We start from the raw sequence: 21447 nt of genomic DNA on the forward strand, positions 1-21447 counted from the left end.
AGACTGGTGTCCCTCTCCTGGTTATTCGGTTTCCTGCAGCACTCTGAGGAAAATAGAACCAGCTCCGAGAATGGTATCCAGGTGGCTTACAGGTCGAGTTGATCGGACCTGCAGCAGGGCTTCACCGGGCAAACCAATGGTTCAGGAGTTGCAGCAGTCGTCCTCTTCCAGCTCGTCTTCGGTTCTTTTGTTTCAGTGGTCGACTCTGCCTTCCAAGCCAAGAGACTCGTCTTTTATCCAGTTTCCTCCCTTCATTCCAGCCTAGCTGCCACTCACCCAGCAGGGTGGCTGTCTTTGCCGGACAGTCAGCCAACCAATCACGCCAGAGTGCATTTGGGCCTCCTATGAGACTAAGCACAGGGAGTTTCGGGCACCTCCCTCACTTCCTGCCCACCCCAGACACTCTGGCGCCAAAGACGGTCTTCAGTCCTGAAGCCCGATTAAAGGCGTAGGAACAAAGAGACCAAACCTGGTTTGGCGCGCAGAGACAAACTCTAAAAGGACCTTCCCTAAACAAAGGGGGCCCAGACGTCATCTTGAAAAACATGGCTCTGGCGATTTAGCGCCATCTGTGTTTGCGGTTGGGAAAAATCATGGTAGTTCGTTGTAAAACCAGTGTTTTTTAATGTCCTACAGAAGAGGATGGAGAAAAGGTGTTGAAGGGAGGAGGAATACCGCATCTCACCCGTCGGTGTCCCTCTCCCCGAAGACCCCCATTCAGCTGATCCTCCCTCACTGGTCCACCCCCAGGAACTGGATCATATAGTGATGGCTGTGTCCTGGCCACCTGGATGACAGATCCCTGTGGTTTAGCCAGGGAGACAACTTGAGGTGTCTCAGTTTGCTTCACATCTCTCAATCCCTGGCAAAACACGGCATTCTCTGCCAGTCCTGCTCCTCGCAGCAGCCACCTCCTCACCAGGCAGATTCCCCTTTCCCCGCTGCTGGGCCCGTCCTTTAAGCCCCTGTAGCCTTTCAATGGGTTGCCGGTGCGAATACTTTGCCTGACCACAATTGTACCAATAAACTGGACATGCCTGACCCTGCATAGGCATCTTCCTCATCTCAGTACCACAGTGGTGACATTAGCTAGAAGTGTGTATTACTCCTAGTTGTCTCTTCCCAGTCTTAAAGGCATATGTGGGACAGTAGGTGTGTGTGGAAGGGGAAAGGACTTGCAATACCCTATGAAGGCAGGGGGGTACGACTCCTCATACAGGAAAGGGGAATAACATGTCTCGCCTGAAGACCACTTCTCCCCACTCCCCGAGGTCCTTCCACCCAGGTGATTCTCCCTCACATATCCACCCCCAGTGTAAGGATTCAAAAGCGATGGCCTTTCCCTGGCCACCTGAGAGGAAGATCCAAGGGGAGTATATTGAAGGATGCCCTCAGATGCCTCACACCTGCCAGGGGATTTGAACTTGCAACACGCAGACTGTCCTATGTAGGAGACTAGTGCTTTACTAAGAAGCTACCGCCCCCTTTTTACATTTTTTATTTTCTACTTTTCTTCTCACTGATTGCTGTTGCTTGCTACTCTCCTTTACATCTAACTCGGACTCTGAGATCTTGCCAAAAGCCTGTTGCCATAACTGGTCCTTGCATATTGGCGTCTTCCCTAATGGGGTGGGGGAGGCATCAAGGGACCTTTACCATGCTGGGGTTGGGAGCTGCGGGAGGCCTGTCCATTTGCCTCTTAGCTATGGCTCAAGAGTTTTTAAACTTTGTGGACATTGTAACTACATATTGAGAGGATGATGCTCTGTGTTTTGTTTGATCTTGGTTTTCGTTGTCATGCTGGTGTTTTTGTCTTGGGTAACAATATGTTTCTTCTAATGTAGTTAGCCTAATTGTTTGTTTTCTTCTTATCAGGTGCCGCTACCTCGCTGTTAACCTATCTCCAGCTATCCCAGTGTTTGCAGTAGTTCTTTTTTTCTTTGCCATGGCAACACTCCTACGTACGAGTTTCAGTGACCCAGGGGTGATTCCACGAGCCCTGCCTGAAGAAGCAGCCTTTATTGAGATGGAGATTGGTATGTGAATTTTATCTGGCGTTTCATGGTGCTAGAGGGAGATGAACTACATGGTGTTGGGGGAAGTAAGAGTTAATATACATTTAGAGGTGCCTTCTTAAGTGCCCCGAATTGTGCAGCTTTTATATATTTGACGAACAGTTGGTCCCAAATGACCTAGTGTAATTGGTCTTGCGCTCTAGAGTGTTACAGGTTTAGAAGTGTGAATTAAAGTGCTGGCGTATATTAATGTGACAAACCTATTGTGGAAGCTGCCATAGAACCGTTTGATTTCTTGCCTACTATAATTTATCACCGTAGACGCGCTGAATGCCAAGAGAGGAGTGGTCTCTTGTGAGTCTTGTCCGTAGGCATGTTTACGTTGTGGTGATGCAGAGACCTGCAACATGAATACGCTGATTGACAAAGGGGTCAGCATGTTTGCGTTGCAGAGCGAAGGCCATCCTGTCCTTCCTGTGGTGGTGCGGGTGCGTTTGGAGGGTGCGTGCAGTTAAGGTTATTGTTTTTTCTTTTTTATGTAATGTGTATGTATGCATGTATGGATTCGGTTTTTGTTTTTATGATTGCATGCATAAAAGGTGTTGTATGAATGAATTTGTGAATGCGCAGGTGAAGAATTTGTGTGTGTGTGTGCGCGCGCACGACCCTTGATGCCAAGTAAAAAAAAATGCCATGCCACATTCAGAAAATATATGCGATTGGCACTAACTCCTTGATCTGTCATTTTCTACTTGGCATCAAGGGAAAACAAACATGAAAGTATTATTACAGGTTAGACTGACCTACATTAGTAGTGCCATTCTGCATATACTTGATGTGGCATTTATTTTTTTTTAACTTGCCATCAATTGTAAAGCAACCCTGATCACTGATACGTGACAAACCTTTTTTTGTTTTGTTTTTGTACTTTTTTTTTTTTTTATTGGCAGAGTTTTACAACAGAAAGACATGTCAAAGCATTAAGAGCAATCAATACACGTAAGAAGCGCTGGGCGTTTTCAGGTAGAGCAGTACAGCCAGGAATGCAAGGATATTTGGTTATGAAGAACTGAGTCATTACATATAGTTACTCTGGGGCTTGGGGGGAACGGGGGGGGCGGAAGAGTCTCTCTCTGATGCGCTCTCCTCTTGGCTGTTCAGGTAGCTGTTGAAGGCAGCCCAAATGTTCTTGGGGCAGGAGTGTCCAGGGAACATAGTTTAAAAAAAAAATGTTTTTTATTAATTTCCACAACAAACAGTGCACCTAACATGGTGCATAAAAACACCCTCCCCCCTCTCCCAAAGAGTCTGGCCATCTACAATCATAGTCTTAGTTCACTGTCGCCACATTTCCCTTTCCATCCTGGGAGCTGTCCGATTCCAGTTTACTGAGCTCTGGGCGCGATAGGGAGGCGACCAATTGCAGCCAAGCCGTCGGCGTTCCTGCCTCTTCCTCCCCCCTCTACACGCTGCTTCCCTCCACAGCCGTCTCAGCATCTGTCCATTTCAGAAGGTCCCTCCACCATGCCTCTACCCTTGGTCTCGCTTGCGCTTTCCAGCCAATGGCTACCTGCGTTTTGCTAAATTGTTTGCTAGGTCCTTTAGCTTGTTGACGTGCTTAAGTTTGTGAGGTCTAGGGAACCTCGACCCCCCTCACACCATGCAGGCCCATAGGGAATCCACTTTTAGTTTAATCCCTTTTGTTGTTCAACCGGTCTGCTATTTATTCCCAATATATAGCTATTTCAGGGCAGGCCCAGAACATGTGTACCATCCCAGCATCCTCCTCCCCACATTTTGGGCAATATTGTGTAGCTGCATTCACAAACTTGGTGATTTTCATGGGGGTCAGGTATGCTCTGAGTGATATATAGCTGGACCTGCTGTAATCTGGCGTTCCTCGAGACTTTCTTATGGTATCTCTGCATCCTTTCCCATAATCCATCACTAATGGTCTCCCCACTTTCCTCTTCCCAATCACGCCTTAGTAGGACCACCTTTGAAATCAGTATTTTGTAAATTCTGGAGACCTCATTTCCTCCTTCTGACACTGTTTGGAGCGTTTCTATAGCATCATCTGGTTGCTGGGCAAGGTCTATCTCCGACCATGTCTTCTCTAGCAGTTTCCACAGCTTAGCGTATGTGATAAACTGACCACTATATAAGCCCATCTCCTCCCTTAACGTTTCGAACTCTATCCTTCCATCTTCCCTCCACATGTCTCCTAAGGTTGTCACACCCACGGATTCCCATTGTTCCCTAATTATCCTCCTCAGTTGTCCGTCCACTCCTTTCAGGGTCACCAAGGGGACTTGCTGGGAGCATGGTAACGGGCACCCCATCATTCTGCAGGCTCTGTGCCAGGTCTCCCCACCCAAGGCTAGCAACACTGATCTCTTCCCCTTTGGGATCATACACCCACATCCACTCGTTTAAAAAATAAGGTTCACATTCTGCCCTCAATCTGGACTGGGGCGTGGCTTCCTCAGATAGCCATCTTACTAGATATGGAAGTTGGCCTGCTAGGTAGTACACCTCAAAGTTAGGTAGCCTGATCCCTGCGCGATCATATTGGTTTTGCAATTTCCATAGGGCTACCCTATTTCTAGAGTTATGCCAAATAAATCCCCTGCATATGCTGTGTAGAATCTTTTTGGTATATTATATGGGGCATTTGCGAAGTTATGCAGCAGCCTTGGTAATGCCACCATCATGGTTAGGGGCAGCCATGACCAGAATGTCAAGCTCCGTTCTAGTCCTCTAACTGCCTCTTCCGTGTTGTTCTAATACTCTTCCTTAACCTTATGGTATATGTTCACTCCCAGATATCAGAAGGTATCTACTGCCCACCCATTCTGCAACACTGGTAATGCCTCCTGGGGCAACCCCCTGCTAGGGGGGAATATGGTGGATTTCTTAGGGTTGATTGTTATGCCCGACAGTATTGCGTAGCGCTCCAAAACCTCTAAGATGTATTGTAGGTACTCTTCCGGTTATTGCAGGTACTGCAGCTTGTCATCCGCGTACAACGAGATCAGATGCTGTCCTCCTTTTGTTTTAATGCCCACTTCCCCATACTGGTATCTGAGATATGCTGCTAACGGTTCAAGCGCTAGAATAAATAGCATTGAGGACCAGGGGCATCCCTGTCTGGTACCACCTAACGTCCATCTGTCTGAAATAACCGATCCTGTCCGGACCCTGGCAATAGGTTCACTATGTAATAGCGTAATCCATCGCAAATACGCCGGCCCCATCCCATAGTTTTCCAAGACCCCCAGCAGCCATGGCCACCTGACGGAGTCAAATGCCTTAACTGCATCAAGCCAGTTCTTGTGAGTTCTCAGCTGTTTGATCACTAATGTGGTGTAATCTACGGAGGTAGTCAGAGATGCCCCTCCGGGGGGGGGGGGCATACCCCGTTTGGTCATGGTGTATCAGGGTATTAATTATTGGCTTCAGTCTATTAGCCGTCACCGCTGTGAGGATCTTACTATCCTGATTCAACATTGAGAGCGGTCTGTAGGATCCGCAATCCGTATCCGGTTTACCGGACATAAGAAGTGGGACTATGATCGCTTCCCTGAGAGAGACTGGCAGCCTACCTCTGTCAAACGCTTCATTCAGCATGGCCAGTAGCGGGGGGAGCAGTGCTGCCATATGTCTTGTAAAATTTGCTTGGGAACCCATTTTCTCCTGGAGCTTTATTCGTGGGTAAGGTTTGGATCACATTTTTTAATTCTTCCATCGTAATTGGTGTAACTAACCTTTCCCTGTCTGATTCCTCTAGTCTGGGTAGAATAATCTCCTCTAATGTTTCTCTTATGTCCATCTCTCCTTCTCCTGTCCTGTCAGGATACAGATTCTGATAGTATTCATGGAAGCACTCATTCACTCCTTGTTGGGTGTCCGCAACTGTGCCATCCTGCTTACATATCTCTCGTATCGCCTGGCTAGGTGCTTTGTTTTTACACAGCCAGGCCAGCAGTCTGCCTGGTTTGTCCCCTTCTGCGTGCTGTTTTTCTACCTATCCCCTAAAGTTCAGGTTACTCGGCCTTTCCCAGTGGGCTCTGCGCTCTTGTAGTTGTAGTATGGACTCTGTCCTTTCCGGGGAATCCCCCCCCCCCATCCTTCATTTTGTCTTCAATCTCCCTTTCTGTATCATGCAATTCTGTTAATATGCCCCCTTGTAGCCCTTTTGACTTCGAGATCACTTCCCCCCTCGTTACCAGTTTAAATGCTTCCCACAGCATCCCGCTGACTGGACACTACCTGTGTTTAATTCGAAATAATACTGTATAGCCTTCCTCAAGTCTTCTCTAAATATGGTATCTTTAAGTGCCTCGGCTCTGAGCTTCCACGTCGGTATCCTCGGCCTGGGAGGTGTGATCTGCCACATTACGACCAGTGGTGCATGATCCGAGAGGACCGCTGCTTTGTACTCCGCACTTTTGACCTCTCATCGGGGAACCAGCCACAAATATATAATCCAGCCTAGTGTGCAAGTCGTGCAGGGCTGAATAATGTGAATATACTCTGTTGTGAGTGCAGCCATCTGCATATGTCAATCAGCTGGAAGTCCTGTGTAAGTGTAGCGAGGGACTTTGCCGCCGGGTTAGGTCTGGTCATCTTGTCATCAAATCTGTCTAGCTTGGGATCTAGCGTGCAATTGAAATCTCATCCCATTATCACCAATCCATTAATGTATGGGCGAATTCTGGTGTACATGTTTCTAAAGAACATTGCAGTATTGTTGTTTGGGGCATTGCCCACCAGCCCCTTCACCATTACAAGTCTGCCGTCTACATCTGCCTTTTGTTGTAGCAATTTGAAAGGGACGTGGGGTGCTATCCATGTGAGAACCCCTCTAGCATATGGCTCCCACCGTGGTCCCTTTCCATTTTCTCTCCATCATCCCTAGTTTCTCTCTAGTCAGGTGGGTTTCCTGTAGCATGGCTATATCTATTTTTTGTCGCTTTAAGTACATCATAATTTTGTTCCGTTTAATATAGCTATTCAGCCCGCATACGTTCCATGTCACAATCCTTAAATCGCCCATTCTAGCCATACCCCACTCCCCCCACCTTCTTGTTCATCTTCCTCATGTTTAGACTTAGTTGAGATGGTAGACTCTTGGCGCCGCCTTTAGGCAGCCCCCTCCTCCCCCCACTATCCCCCCCACTTGTGTCACAACTCCCCCTCCCTCCTTCCCTCCCTCCCAACTGTTTCCCAGCTCTATCCCTGGATCTCGGGCTCCCCCACATCTCAACCTACGCTGGTGCAGAGGTTGCAGCAGGTGGATACTTCTTACTGTATCCTACCTAAACTACCTACTGGGGTTGAGGTCGCGCTTCCGGTATCTCTCTCGTATCACAGTGTTGGTGTGTAATATCTTACTATTTTTGGTGGCCCTTCCCAACCATAAATTCCAGGTTGAGCTGCCCTTATACTCAGTCTCAACACCTCCTGCTACATCTTTTCGCATTTACTTAGATCATGGCTAATCACCACCGTCCAGTCCCATCTAGCCATAAAGATGTAACAGCTGTTTACTTATCCTAGTCTTCCGGGCTCCGACCATCTGCATCATCTGGGCAGTTTATCTCATCCATCCATGTCATGGCGTCTTCTGGAGTCTCAAAGAAGGCCTTGTCCTTGCGTAGAACCTTGAGCTTCGCTGGATAGAGCAGTCTGTACTTCAAGCCTGAATCCCGTAGCCTTCTCTTGACCGCCGCAAAGCTCTGGCGTCGCTTTTATACCAGGAAGGTATAGTCTGGGTAAGCCGTGATGGTCGCTGACACCCTGTTAATTGTTCCACCTTTCCGGAAATACTCAAGTATCTAATCGGGGCTCTATGCGCCCTTCTACTGCGAATCCTTGGCTTCCACTGCGAATCCTTGGTAGAGCGACCCTGCTCCTATTTCCTGCAATATCATGGTCTCAATATAGTTCGTGGAGTCTGGCTTCTCTTCGCCTTCCGGAAGCCCGATGATGCAGACATTATTCCTCCTCGCCCTTCCTTCCACCTCTTCGGCGCGGTTTTCCAGATTGTCTACTTTCTGTTGCAGGATGTATATTACATTGCTGTTTGCTTTGCTGGATTCGGCATTGTTTTTCACTTCCTTCTCCAGCGTTCCTGTCCGCTCGGCTATAGCTCTGACATCCTGTCTCAGGCGATTGACATCAGTGCTAACCGTGTCGATCTTTGCTTCCAGGGAGGTTTTCAGTTCACCTATTGTGGCTTCGAGTTTCGATTCCCATGCTTATTGCAGTGCAGCAATGGCTTCCAGGATTTGTTGGTCTCCTCTGGGTGGTGTCCCTTTGCTTGGCGTAATTGGCGTCTCGGGGCTAGCTCCCTCCTTAGTCTGGCTGGGTTTGGCAAAGATGTCTAGGGAGGTTTGTTTTACCTTTTTGACTTTCCCGTTTTGGTCATCATCTTGCTTCCCCTGCCAGCGCTGTCGTCTGTGTCTTGTGGCCTGGGGGCCCTCCTTAGGGCTACCTCTGGGTTGCTCCGGGGCGGCTTGTACTGCAAGGTATACAAGGTATACGTGCTTCTCCCCTGTATGTATTCGTAGTCTCTTGGCAGTCGCTTCAGGTGTATATCTGCTGGTCCCTCATGTCTTGGTATCTTATAGTAGTGTCTGGCGCTTCATTACGAGGGGTTCTTTGCCCTGCGTGCGGCCAGGGCTCCACTGCAGAGCTATCTTCGATGCTGTTTGTGGGCTCCGCCCTGGCGTGGTATGGCATGTCCCTTTGTTGCAGGTCTGGGGTCCAGTCTAGTTTAGGACGGCTAATGTTGGTGCCCAGGCGCCCTTTGTATGGGCGTGTGTGGCTCCCAGTTCCCCAGAATATCGGCTGTAGCCGCGCTCTCACAAGCTCTCCATCTACTACTGCGTGGCTTCTGTCCGGCCTCACTCCGCCTGCCTTCAGTCATCTCTCTGGTGTGTTCTGCAGGCCTCCTCAGTGCCCTGGAATGGCTGTGGGTTGCTTACATGCCGCACATGTGTGGTGGGCAGAGTACTTGCGCCTTTGTTCTTGTTGTGTGATCTCCATGCTGTTGACCCACTCCGCTGCGCTCTGTCGAGTATCTGCGTATATCTGTGAGCTTGTACGGACCCAGCGTTATGATCTTTGGTTCGCAGTGCCACATTGTGTGCCTTGGGCATCCGGGCCATCTTGCGCAGATTATGGCTTAGCCCAGGCGCGTCAGCATTCATGGTCTGAGGGCCAGTTTGGTCCTCTGTTCATCCGCCATTTTGTGCTTCTTGTCTATAAATGCCCTCTTAATGTAAGATTCAGCCATGTCTATACTCGCTTTTGAGCTTGTGTGTCCGTCGTGTAGCGAGCAGCTCCGGTCTTGCCTAGTTCAGCTGTTCGTCTTGGTAGCTGCCACAATGTTATGCAGCAAATTGTTATCGCCCCCCCGTCCCCCCGGCTGCTACTGTTGCACCGCCGATCTGTTGTGCGTGGATGTGTGGCTCTCTCTGCCTCGGCTCCTTCAATTTCGTATCCGCTTTCAGTTAAGGGACCGACTGGTCCTGTACAGCGTATGCGCAAGTCATGCCTCTTTCAGTTTCTTGCTTCGATGTCTGCCACAATGTATTTACGCTGATCGTTCTCCTCGCCAGCTGCTACTGTTGCACCGCCGGTCTGCTGTGCTTAAATGCTTGCTGGCTTCTGATGCGGCTCCTTCGAGTTCATTTTCGCTTAGTCATGGGGACAGACTGGTCCCGTTCAGCATCTACTCTGGGTGGGCACCGTTCTTCCTCCAGCAGTTTTCCATTGGACGCCTCTCAGCGTGGTGAGTGGCGAGGGGACCTTTTTGGTTAGTGATCTTCTCCTGTGTGTGATCCTGCCCAGTCGCCCACGCTTACTTTGTTTTGTGTCTGCGTCTTCAGGTATCACAGGCTGGCATCAAGCCTGTTTGGCTTGCTTTATTGTTTCGGAGTCCACCATTTTGGATCTGCGCGTCCCTGGCCTCACCAGACTTTGTGCTTGCTGCCGTCATTCTGTTCCGTTTTGCGGGTGTCCAGGTGCATTTCTTCAAGCACCGGAGGTTCATATTCTTGGACCTAGTCTTTCAGCTGCCAATTGTTTGTGCAAACGCACTTTTTTTGCAGATTGTCGGATGAACGGGAGCTCCTCCAGGAGCATTTCCTCTTCACATGGCTCTCTAGCCACGCCCCCGTCCAGGGAGCATATTGAAGTATTCCTCTTCGCAATTCCGGGACCAGGTAAGTGCATTGAGCCACTTCTGAAAGGTCAGGGGAGTGGGGTTCTTCCAGCTTTGGAGCACACATTTTTAGGCCACCATGCAGCTTATATTTAGGAATTTGGCCAAACGTTTAGTCTCATTAGTATTCCATACCCCAAACAAGGCTCCCAGTGGATTAGGATCAATTACAGTACTAGTAATGTCAGCAAGTGTCCTCAGGACCCCATCCCAGAAGCTCCCCAGTTTATGGCATGTCCAAAACATGTGCAAATGATCTGTGTTCTCCGCCATACGAGCGCAGGATTGTGTAGAGGTGTGGGCAAACTTAGATATTTTAGATGGATTGTAGTATAGCCTGTTCAGCAGTATATACTGCATGACACAGTAGCAGAAATTGATGGATACCCTATTAGTGTGTGAGCACATCTTTTCCCACAATTGATCAGTGATCTCAAAGCCCAGTTCGGTAGCCCACTCGGAGCGTGCCTTGGAAGGTTGTACCGGGGAGCCCGCAAGTAGTATTTTATATAGGGAGGAGACTATGCCGCGGACCCCGCTTGAGTTTGCAATGAATGCAATCTCTGGTGTGCCAGGGGGCTCATCAGGGAAGGTGGGCCATCTAGCATGGAATGCAGCATGAATTCTAAAGTATTGCAGGATCTCCAGTGCGGACCCAGAGTGTCCCTGCTTCCATGTCTGTGAATCAATTAACCTCCTGTTCGGGTAGAAATCCGTTAAAGCCTAGAGCCTCCCAGTGTCGAGCTAAGGCCATGTCGTGCGTCGGCTCCAGTCCGGGGAACCTCCACCCAGGGAGCCATTTGTAATAGGCATGGGATCTTATAGTCGCAGGCAGTAGTTGATCCCAGGCGAGTAGAGTAGTACCGACTGGGTCAATGGGGGAATCTGGCACATAACGGTGGTGTAGGATAAGGGTCATTATGTTGACTCCATCCGCCACCCGGGTTTCCAGCTTGACGTGCGGGTGAGTCAGAGAGCTAGGGTACCAGTTAGTGGCATGTTGGGCCTGTGCTGCTATCTAGTACAGTGTTAGGTCAGGGGCTGTAAATCCCCACCCTTCTCGTATGGGAGTGCCAAATCGGACCATTTCTTACGCACCGCAGCAGAGTGCCATAGGAACTGCACGCAAGAGTTATGCAGTTTAATGAAGTATGTTTTCCCAGGCCAGACAGGTACGTTGCTGAAGATGTAGAGCAGCTTGGGGACCAAGATCATTTTAACAAGGGAAAGCTTCCCTGCTAGTGACAGGGGGAGAGAGACCCACAGCGCCATTTTCGCCTCGGCGAGCCGTGCTACAGCCAGTTAGTTGTCCGCCAACAGAGAGGTCTTGGATAGAGGCACCCGGATTCCCAGATACTTGACTCCGTCAGGGGACCAGCGGAGTGGGTATTCTGTGGCAGGCTGGTGGGTGGAGTTACTGAGCGGGAAGATCTCGGACTTGGAGTAATTAATAACCAAGCTAGAGTGGGTACCCACGCGTGTAATGTCACGCAGTATGGGATCAAGCTGGGTGGTGGGATCTCTGACGTATAGTAACACATCGTCGGCATACAGGGAAATGATCTCGGGGGTGTCTTTCAATCGTATTCCCCTATGGGAGTGGCGATCACTAACGCAAAAAGGATCGGGGAGAATGGGCAGTCCTGTCGGGTGCCTCTGAAGAGTGTGAATAATGTGAATGTCAAGGAGTTGACCCGGACTTTCGTAACCAGAGTGGTATACAGTAGTTTGATAAATCCAATCATATTGGGGCCAATGCCCATCGTTTCGAATACTAGCCACATGCATTTCCATGACACCATATCGAATGCTTTTTGAGCATCGAGCGTAACCGCAAGGGCATTCGAGTCCTGGTCAATTCTGGCCATTACATTAAAGAATCGCCTGATGTTGAGAGGTGGATCTCCCTGGCACAAATCCACCTTGGTCCTCATGGTCAAGGTGCTTCATGATCGGGAGGAAACGGTTTGCTATTACATTAGTGAAGATCTTGGTATCAGTGTTCATAAGAGAAAGAGGACTGTATGAGCCGCATTCATCTCTAGGTTTGTCGGGCTTGAGCAACACAGTTTTGGCCACCTCGCGCAAGGAGAGCGGAAGGACGGATAAGCAAAGTGCTTCATACCAAACCTAGTAGTTTTGGGGCGAGGATGGCAATATGTTTCTGGTAGAATTCGGATGTGAGCCCATCCGGGCCCGGTGCCTTACCCTTGGGTAGATCTGAGAAGGCCCGTACTATCTCATCCAATAGAATCGGGGAGTCGAGTTGGTACCTGGTTGAGGAGGAAATACATGTTGTGGGGATCTGATTGAGGAGATCTCTCATGTGGTGTTCACTGTGTTCCGGGGGTAGAGCGTATAGATTTGTATAGAACTTTGTGAAGATATCTAGTATTTGCTGGTCTGACCAACGAGGGACGCCCTGGTTATCTTTGACAGTGATTTGGGCCTGGCCCCACTCCTTTTTAGTTAAATTTGCTAATGTTTTCTCGGGTCTTTCACCTTCTCCATACCTCTGCGCTGCCTGTGGGCGGCTGAAATAGCAGACTTCTCTCGTGGCATGTGTCTCAAATATCTTGAGTTCCAGTTTGGCATGATCAGCCGCCGTCAAGCAATCTTTTTCCAGCTCGCGCAGTCTGGATTCAGAGCGACTGAGAATTTCTTATGGTTTTCAGTACGCCTGCCTCCCTAGATATGGGCATCCCACTAGTATATACCTTGAAGGCGTCCCAACGGATTCCTGCGGTGGTGGCTAGGGGGGAGTTACTCTCAATGTCAGCCAGTATGTCTGCCTTGAACACCACGGCCAGGAGGGCAGCGGCCTTAAAGCGCCAAGTGCTAAAAGCTGGCGCCGGCGTACCCAACTCCACCGATAGGGTGATTGAAGCATGGTCAGACAGCGTGCGGGTAAGTAGCTGCACCCTATCAACCCCACCCATCATATCATATCACTAGATACTAAGAACAGATCGATCCTGGAGGAGCTGTCATGGACAGATGAATAAGAAGTATATTCCTGCAATTGAGGTTGAAGAGCCCTCCAGGTATCCCGGATGTCAAGCGCTGCAAAGGGTGTGATTAGTCTGCGTGCAGCGCATGATGGAGGTCTGGGTGCAGTTCCCGTCCTATCCAGGCTGGTGTCTAGTATCGGGTTCATGTCGCCCCCCCCAAGATCTGAATTCCCACATAGCCTAAAGGTATTGAGGCGATAGCATCGATAAAATCTGAGGTATCAATGTTGGGTCCATAGGTGTTCACCAGAAGGTTCACTGTTTACCATTGTGCAGTGTGAACATTTTCTCTTTTTCGGTCAAAAGAGCCTCAAGCTCCACCGTTTCTTTATCCGATCACGGGGACCCATGTCGGATTCTTCTACGCCCCTCAAGGGTGAAGATTTCGTCGAGCCACGCTTTTGGAGGACTCCAGAAGTTTCTCAGGCCCATCTCGGACATGGCCCAGGAGAAGGGAAGCTCGACGCCCGCAAAGCTGTTCAGGGTCTGCCCTGGATGCCAGCTTCAGAATGTCTTTGAGGATGAACACTCCCTTTGCCTCTACTGCCTGCATGAGGACAAGACGCACGTGGAGAAGGACTGCGTTTTGCAGCAATATGTCGGAGCGGACTGGCTGGAAGGGAAGAGCCCGTCAGGCAAGAAAAAAGTCTGAGCTGTCTTCTAAGACCTTTGGGGGCGCCCCGGCAACGGGGGCCCAACAGAAGGCCAAGCACCGCGAGTCCGCTGGCACCGGCAGCACCAAAGGGTCGGGCTCTAAGGGTGACACAGGGCGCATCCTCCCCAGTGCCATCAACCACGAGCTCAGCACCTGGCGAAGCTCCTGGAGAAACCCCGGTCGAGCTCGAAGGCCCCATTGGAGGGGGAGCGAGGCGGTGACCCTGCCCCCAAGGAGAAGGCGGTGAGCGCACCTAAGGTGGTGAAAGCCTTGATCCACCCGGCCAAGGCCTCTATCGAGACAGTCGCAGCGGCCCTGGCTCAGCCTGTGGAGGCTACACCAGTTGTGGCGACCTCGGGGCACAGCGTCTCCCTGCCACCGCGGAGGGAGTCCTCTTTCATGCCCATCGACGGGACCCCCGTGAAACCTCTGACGGAGAAGAAAAAGGGGGGGCAGGAGGTCGTCGTGGATTCGGCCTCAACCTCTGAAGAGGAGCTGATCGAAGTCTTAAGCCACGGCGTTGGCGTGGAAGAAGACCAGCCCGTCGGGAGGGGCCCCCGACGTCAGAGACGATGATAACGTCGAGGGTGCCGACGGGGCTCCTGACCGCCCGTCGGAATCCCCTCAACCAGTGCCGCAAGACAACTCGGCGGCCATTTTGTTGGCTATACAGTCCTTATGCTCGGAGATAAGGACGAGATTGCCGTTACCACCAACGGAGGAACCGCTCCCGACGGGGGACCCGGAGCCAGGCCCTTCTGGGAGCCCTCCTCCTAAGAGAAGGATTCATCCTCCACCTCCTTTTCAACCATCGTGCCCTGCTCAGCCCTCCTCCCGTCCACGACCCGTGGGAATGATACGGGGACGGACACGGCCGCGACGGGTACAGACGACAAGGTTTACGACTAGGATCTCCCGTCGTCACCTCCTCCCCGGGCTTCCCCGCCCGACGAGATTGGATCGTTTCATGCCATGATCGCCAGGGCATCCGAGCTCTTCCAGCTCTGCCCGGAAGAGAAGAAGGAAGGTTTCCTTTATCAACGGCGCGAGACCAAGAGGAAGGCGGTCCTCGCTGTACCTCTACTGGACGATATCTGGGATGAGGGTCTCGCCCTCCTCAAGAAGAACCCATCCACAACACCTGCGAGAAGGGATCGGTATGAGAAGAAGTACCGGGTCCCGGACGCGGCCCCCTTGTGCCTTCGGGTACAGCCGACCCCGGACTCAGTCGTCTCCGCGGTAGCCAGGAAGAAAGCGGGGGGGCCTCGGCCTCTACGTCAACCTCCCCACCGGACGGCGAGGGAACGAAATTGGACACGATGGGACGCAGAGTCATCTCGACAGCGAAGACGATTAAGGCCGCCAACGCCTTGGCTATCGTAGCCCGCTACGACAGGGAGTTGTGGTACAAAATCGCCCCCCTGCTGGACTTCCTACCAGACAACAACCGGGGGGAGGCCCTAGAATCCTGCAGGAAGGAGAAGTGGCGTCGGACCACGCCATTACGATAGAAACGGACATCGCTGACACTGGATTTCGCAAGTTGGGCAACGGCGTGTGCCTTAGACGGCGTGTATGGCTCAAGGCAACGGACTTCCGGCAGGACGTGCAGACCAGAGTCTTGGACATGCCGTTCGACGGAAGCAACGTGTTTGGGAAAACAGTGGACGATTCCCTACAAGCCATCAAGACAGACACGGAGACGGCCCGGGCTCTTGGTGTTCTCCAGCAACGACGGCTGCCCTTTCGGAGCGGCGAAGGCAAGCAGGGTGCCTCCAAAGGTTCCGGCGGTGGATTTTCCACCTATCGTCAAGCGGCCCGTTCGTCGTCACAGGAAGACTACAGGGGACGAGGCAAGTCGGGCGGACAAGGCGGCAAAGCCTCGTCGAAGCAGGACTGAACCGGCCGTGGGGTCGGGCCCCCACAGAAGCACCCCGGTGGGAGGCCGGCTGGCGAGCTTCGTCAGCGTTTGGGAGTCAATCTCCACCGAACGATGGGTGCTGGACGCCCTGGCCCAGGGACACGCGCTCGAGTTTCTAAAGAAGTGTCCGCGCGTCCCCCCCGTGGCCAGGAAGGAACATCACGTCCCTCAACTTCTCTTGGAGGTAAAGGCGATGCTCAAGAAAGGCGCCATCGAGCTCGTCCCAAAGAGGCTTCGGGGCTCCGGAATTTACTCAAGATTCCTCGTGAAGAAGAAGACGGGAGGATGGCGTCCCATCCTGGACCTACGACGACTGAACAAATTCATCAAAGCACAGAAGTTCCGGATGGTCACCCTCCAGCACGTCCTGGGTCAGCTGGAGGAGGGCGATTTCCTGTAGTCGTTGGATTTGGAGGATGCTTACTTTCATATCCCATCCTCGAGGGACACCGAAAGTTTCTCAGATTCGTGGTCCAAGGGCGTCACTACTAGCTCAGAGCCCTTCCCTTCGGATTGAGGTCGGCACCCAGGGTGTTCACCAAGTGCCCCGCACCGGTGGCGGCTGCGCCTCGAGGGGATCCACATCTACCCCTACCTGGACAACTGACTCATCCGAGCAAAGACAAGGGAACTCGCTGCGGAGCACACAGCGAGGACTGTCCAACTACTCACGGACCTGGGATTCTCCATAAACTACGCCAAGTCACACCTGGTGCCCGCGCAAGACGTGCTGTTTCTGGGAGCGAAACTCCACACAGTGGTGCTTCTGGCCTCTCCGTTGGAGGAAAGGACGAGGGCCATCTTGGGCAAGGTGCAGCGGATGCTGGTTGCGGACGCGGCCTAGTGAGGTCCATCAAATCCCTCCTCGGAATGATGTCTTCTTGCATTTATCTCATCCGCCTGTGCAGGCTTCGGATGCGCCCGTTACAGGAGTTCCTGGACGCTCGCTGGATTCAGACGACTGGCAGCTTCAAGGACAGGATCACACTCGACGAGAGCTTCCGACGAGCGATCCGGTGGTGGGGCACCCGCGCGCATCTGACGGCGGGCATGGACTTCCAGACCCCGGGCCACCAGAAGACAGTGACCACGGATGTCTCCCTGGAAGGGTGGGGAGCGCACACCGAAAATCTGCACGCGAGAGGCCTTTGGCTCCCGATGGAGAAGTCCCTCCATATCAACTTCCTGGAGCTCCGGGCAGTGTTTTGGGCCCTCATGTCCTTTCTTCCATCCCTCAAGGGCAAGGTGGTGAGGATCTTCACCGACAACACCACCACTATGTTCTACATCAGGAAGCAGGGCGGTACCAGATCCTATGCCCTGTCCAAGGAGGCGCAGGATTTGTGGCATTGGGCCGTCGCCCAAGGGATGTTTCTGGTGCCGTTTCATCTGGCAGGAATAAAAAACACCATCGCCGACTCGCTCAGCAGAGAGCTGCGCTCGTGCCACGAGTGGGAGCTATGACAGGATCTAGTGGACCGCCTCTTCTGACGGTGGGGCACTCCCCAGATCGATCTGTTCGCGACGGCGATGAACTCCAAGTGCCGGAGATTCGCCAGCAGGTTTCCCCAGCCGAGGAGCATGGGTGATGCTTTCTCGTCCCCTGGGAGGGCCTGTTTCTTTAGGCGTTCCCTCCATTGCCGTTGCTGATCCGGCTCATCAACCAGCTCAAGAGGTCACGGTGCAGGATGATCCTCGTCGCACCTGCGTGGCCGAGGCAGATCTGGTTCCCGGACCTTCTAGACTTGTCAGCGTCCCCATCAATCAAGCTGCCAGTGGACGCGGATCTTCTCTCCAGGGAAGGAGGCGCCATCCTCCATCACGACCTGAAGTCGCTGAACTTGCTGGCCTGGCTCCTGCAGCGTTAGAGTTTGGAGGCTACGACATACCGGCCGACTGCATAGAGGTTCTTGCAAAGGCCAGGGCGTCCTCAACTCTTAAATGCTACGGACACAAATGGAAGAGGTTCTCTGTCTGGTGCCATGCACAGAAGATTAACCCTTTACGGATTACGGCTCCCCAAGTACTGCCGTACTTACTGACGCTGGCCAAGTCTGGACTGGCGCACGCTTCCATCAAGTTTCATCTTGCTGCGATCTCCCGATACACCAGAACCACGGGACGGACGTCTTTGTGGTCTCATGTCTGGTGAAAGAATTCATGAAGGGACTGTTAAGATCGTTCCCGCCGGTGAAGGCTCTGGCCCCGGCGTGGGGGCTCAACGTGGTGCTGACCAAGCTCATGGGACCTCCGTTCGAGCCTCTGCACTCGGCTCCGTTGAAGTTCCTGTTGTGGAAAACAGCGTTTCTTGTGGCCATCACCTCTGCACGACGAGTGGGAGAGATCCAGGCCCTTTCCTGCAAGCCCCCGTACTTGACTTTTCACGACACGAGGGTAGTGCTCAGGATGCACCCCTCCTTCATGCCCAAGGTGCCGTCGGACTTCCACCTCAACAAACCCTTGGTGTTGCCTGTTTTCTTCCCGTCGCCTTCGTCGCCGGCTGAAAGGACTTTGCACTCGCTGGATGTGGCTAGAGCGCTGAAGTTCTACGTGGACCGCACGAAGTGTTTTCGGAAGATGTCACAACTTTTTGTGAACTTTGGACCTGTCAATCAGGGGAAGGCTCTCTCGAAGGCTTCCATTTCCAGATGGCTCTCCGGCTGTATCATGTACTGTCATTGGTTGGCAAACCGACCGCTGCCCGGCTGTCCGAGAGCCCATTCCGCCAGAGCGATCGCAGCTACTACGTCGTTCCTATCTGGTGTGCCCCTGCTGGACATCTGCAGGGCTGCTACGTGGAGGTCGACGCACACCTTCACGAAATTCTACTGCGTCGACCGGGATTCCAGGGAGGAGTCCAGGGTCGGCCAAGCAGTGCTACGCAACCTGTTCGCCTAAAGGTGAGCCTGGTGAGAAGGTAAGAGATGCTTAATGTTGAGTTGTTGTATTGCTTAATGTTGAGCCTGTTGCCACCTCCCGTGGTTGTGCATATGTGTTCTGCTATGTATTCTTTATTTATGAGCATGTGAATCCATGCCAGACCCCATGCTGGAGAAGGAACAAGTTACTTACCTGTAACTGTTGTCCTCCAGCATGGGTCTTGCATGGATTCACATGCGAACCCTCACGCCTTCCCCTCTGCGGCTCTTCACTTGGTCATACTGCCACTTCACGTGCTACCAAATCTGAAGATGGCTGCCAGAGGCGGTGCTTAGGTAGAGGGCAGTCATTGGCTGTGGTCAGTATGACGCAGAGATCAGTGATTGGTTACTACTACGAAAGACAGATCAGAAACGAAACTGATACTGATTTTTCTTTACCGAGGATTCCCAGCCTGACGACGGGGAATATTCATGAGCATGTGAATCCATGCCAGACCCGTGCTGGAGAACTACAGTTACAGGTAAGTAACTTGTTCCGTAGTACCTGTGGCGTCCCCATGTTGGTGCGATGCTCTTTGCCAGGCGGCCTCGGGAGTGTTTCTTGCAGCATAAGTATTTTGCTGCTGTGTCTATTGGCATAGGCCATGATCTTACAGGCCTTGGTGTACTCAACCCCCGAATGTTCAGGACATTCTAGTAGTGGGCATTACGTTATTCTAGGTTACATCCCAACTTTTGTCCTAGTATGTGTCTGTATATTGGATTGATGCCCTGAGTCGCCCGGCAAGTCCCAAAGTGTCGGCTTGCCTCCATATACTTAGTGTACATCCCAGCAGATGTAGCTTTGTGCATGTAACCAGTTGGATTTGTCCACATCATAATACTCTTTCACGTCGTGGACTGCTGTTTTGCTTCCACCATTTTCAATATTCGCTCCCCTATTCCATCCCTGGCCCCCCTCCTCCTCTCACTATGCGACCCCAACCGGCAGTGTCCCTCCCCCCACCCGCAATCAGAAACCATGCCCCTTAACCAGCCGGCAGAAGACCCACTCCAGCACGGTCTATCTGCACTATGGGCCCAACTGGGGCCAACAATCAAACTCACTAAAGAAACGTCGTGCGCTGTTGCCATCATACACGGGAGCAATGAGGCCCAAGGATTGGTGCATAAATCGGCAATGTGTTTTGCTATTGCACGTTTTAACAGCCCAGTCTACGTAATGAAAGAAGCAGCATTGAAGCGTGAGCGGGCGTAGCTCATCAATACCACTCAACAGAGAACAATCGGTGTGGTCCCAGATGGCAGAGTCTGCTAGTATCACATGAAGGCACATAGAACTGGGAACAGGAGGTGACAGAGCGTAATCAAAAACAGTCCAGTGTCACCCAAGTCGATCCCACCCATACCCATGCATATGAATATTAACAATTGAAGCAGAAATATCAAGGATGAAACGCAGGCGAGCATTGCATGGATCAGTCGTTGTTCATAAGGTCATCAGCTGCTCTGTGGAGCCATATCTGTGCTTCTATAAATTTCACTGCCTCATCAGGGACCGTAAAGAAGTATAACTTTTCCCGAAAGGTGAATTTGAGTCGTGCTGGGAACAATATTGCATAGGGGATGTTCCGCTCTCTTAGAAGCTTTTTCACAGCAAGAAACTGACACCTCTCTTGCTGTACCCCTACAGAGAAGTCTGGGAAGATCCCGACAGTCTGGGAGCCGAGGCGCAATTCCCCTTTTTTCTTGTGACAAGCGGAGGATGAGGTTCCGGTCTCTGTAATTGAGGATTCTGGCAATGATGGGTCTGGGGAAGTTGCCAGGTTTATGTCGTGGTGAGAGGGCGCGGTGAGCGCGTTCCACGGTAAAGAAGGGGGACAGGTCGGGATTGTCCAATAGTTCTTTGAGAAGGTTTTTGACTGCCAGCTCCATCCGACCCTTTAGGGCATTTTCAGGGAACCCAATGATGCATACGTTGTTTCTGCGTGATCTGGATTCCAAGTCATCGCATTTTGCTTTTACAGTATTCATTCACAAGTCAGGGAGGCAACTGTGTTCTGAAGGGTATGCAGACTGTCCTCTTTGGCTCCAATTCGAGACTCTGTCTCTGTGATTCTAGTCCCTGCCTGATCAAGCTGAGATTTGAGCGATGCAACATTGGCGTTTATATCGTCCAGCTTTTCATGGAAGGAGGCAAAGTTTTAGCCATGGACTCCATCATTACCGTGGGGTCAGGAGCTAGATTGTTTGGAGGTGAGCCAGGGTGTTTCTGGTTAGAGGATGCATGGGCTGATTCTGGTCTAGGGGTGACTTTGACAAATGTATCCATGGCCCCGGCTTTATTAGCACGACGGGATCTGTTCGACATGGAAATGGTGTCATGCCCATGTTAATGGTGTCTGACGATGATATGAGGTAAGCAGTCCGTGACTGGAGGCAAGAAGGAACCAAGATGTAGAACCTGCAAATTCGGGGTCACCCGCAGCCAGAGCCGACCAGGCAGCGTGCAGGCAGATGTCTTGGCCAGCAGCAGGCTGGCTATCGGATCCGAGATGAGGCAAGTTGAGTTGGTGTGTGGAGCACAAGGGGTGGTGGCCAGGATCACAAGAAGGTATGGGCGATGTAACAGTACTGCAGTTCACAAGCGACGTGCATGAGTATGCTGTCTTTCATGTAGGGTCTGCTATTGGTTGCCTGCTGGGGTGCAGCGGTGTATAATGCAGTCAG

General features: G+C 51.7%; 1 protein-coding gene across 2 annotated transcripts in view; it reads left to right on the top strand.

The window, feature by feature from the left end:
• Window positions 1–21447, top strand: part of ZDHHC9 (zinc finger DHHC-type palmitoyltransferase 9) — a 377235-nt gene that overhangs the window by 169815 nt on the left and 185973 nt on the right. For both annotated transcript variants that reach the window (XM_069612973.1, XM_069612972.1), the window contains exon 3: window positions 1876–2036. In XM_069612973.1, the coding sequence (XP_069469074.1) occupies window positions 1876–2036 (161 nt within the window). The remainder of the gene's footprint in view (window positions 1–1875; window positions 2037–21447) is intronic.

This window comes from Ambystoma mexicanum, chromosome 5p, assembly GCF_040938575.1.
Source record: "Ambystoma mexicanum isolate Mex_15411 chromosome 5p, UKY_AmexF1_1, whole genome shotgun sequence".
NCBI classification, from domain to species: domain Eukaryota; kingdom Metazoa; phylum Chordata; class Amphibia; order Caudata; family Ambystomatidae; genus Ambystoma; species Ambystoma mexicanum.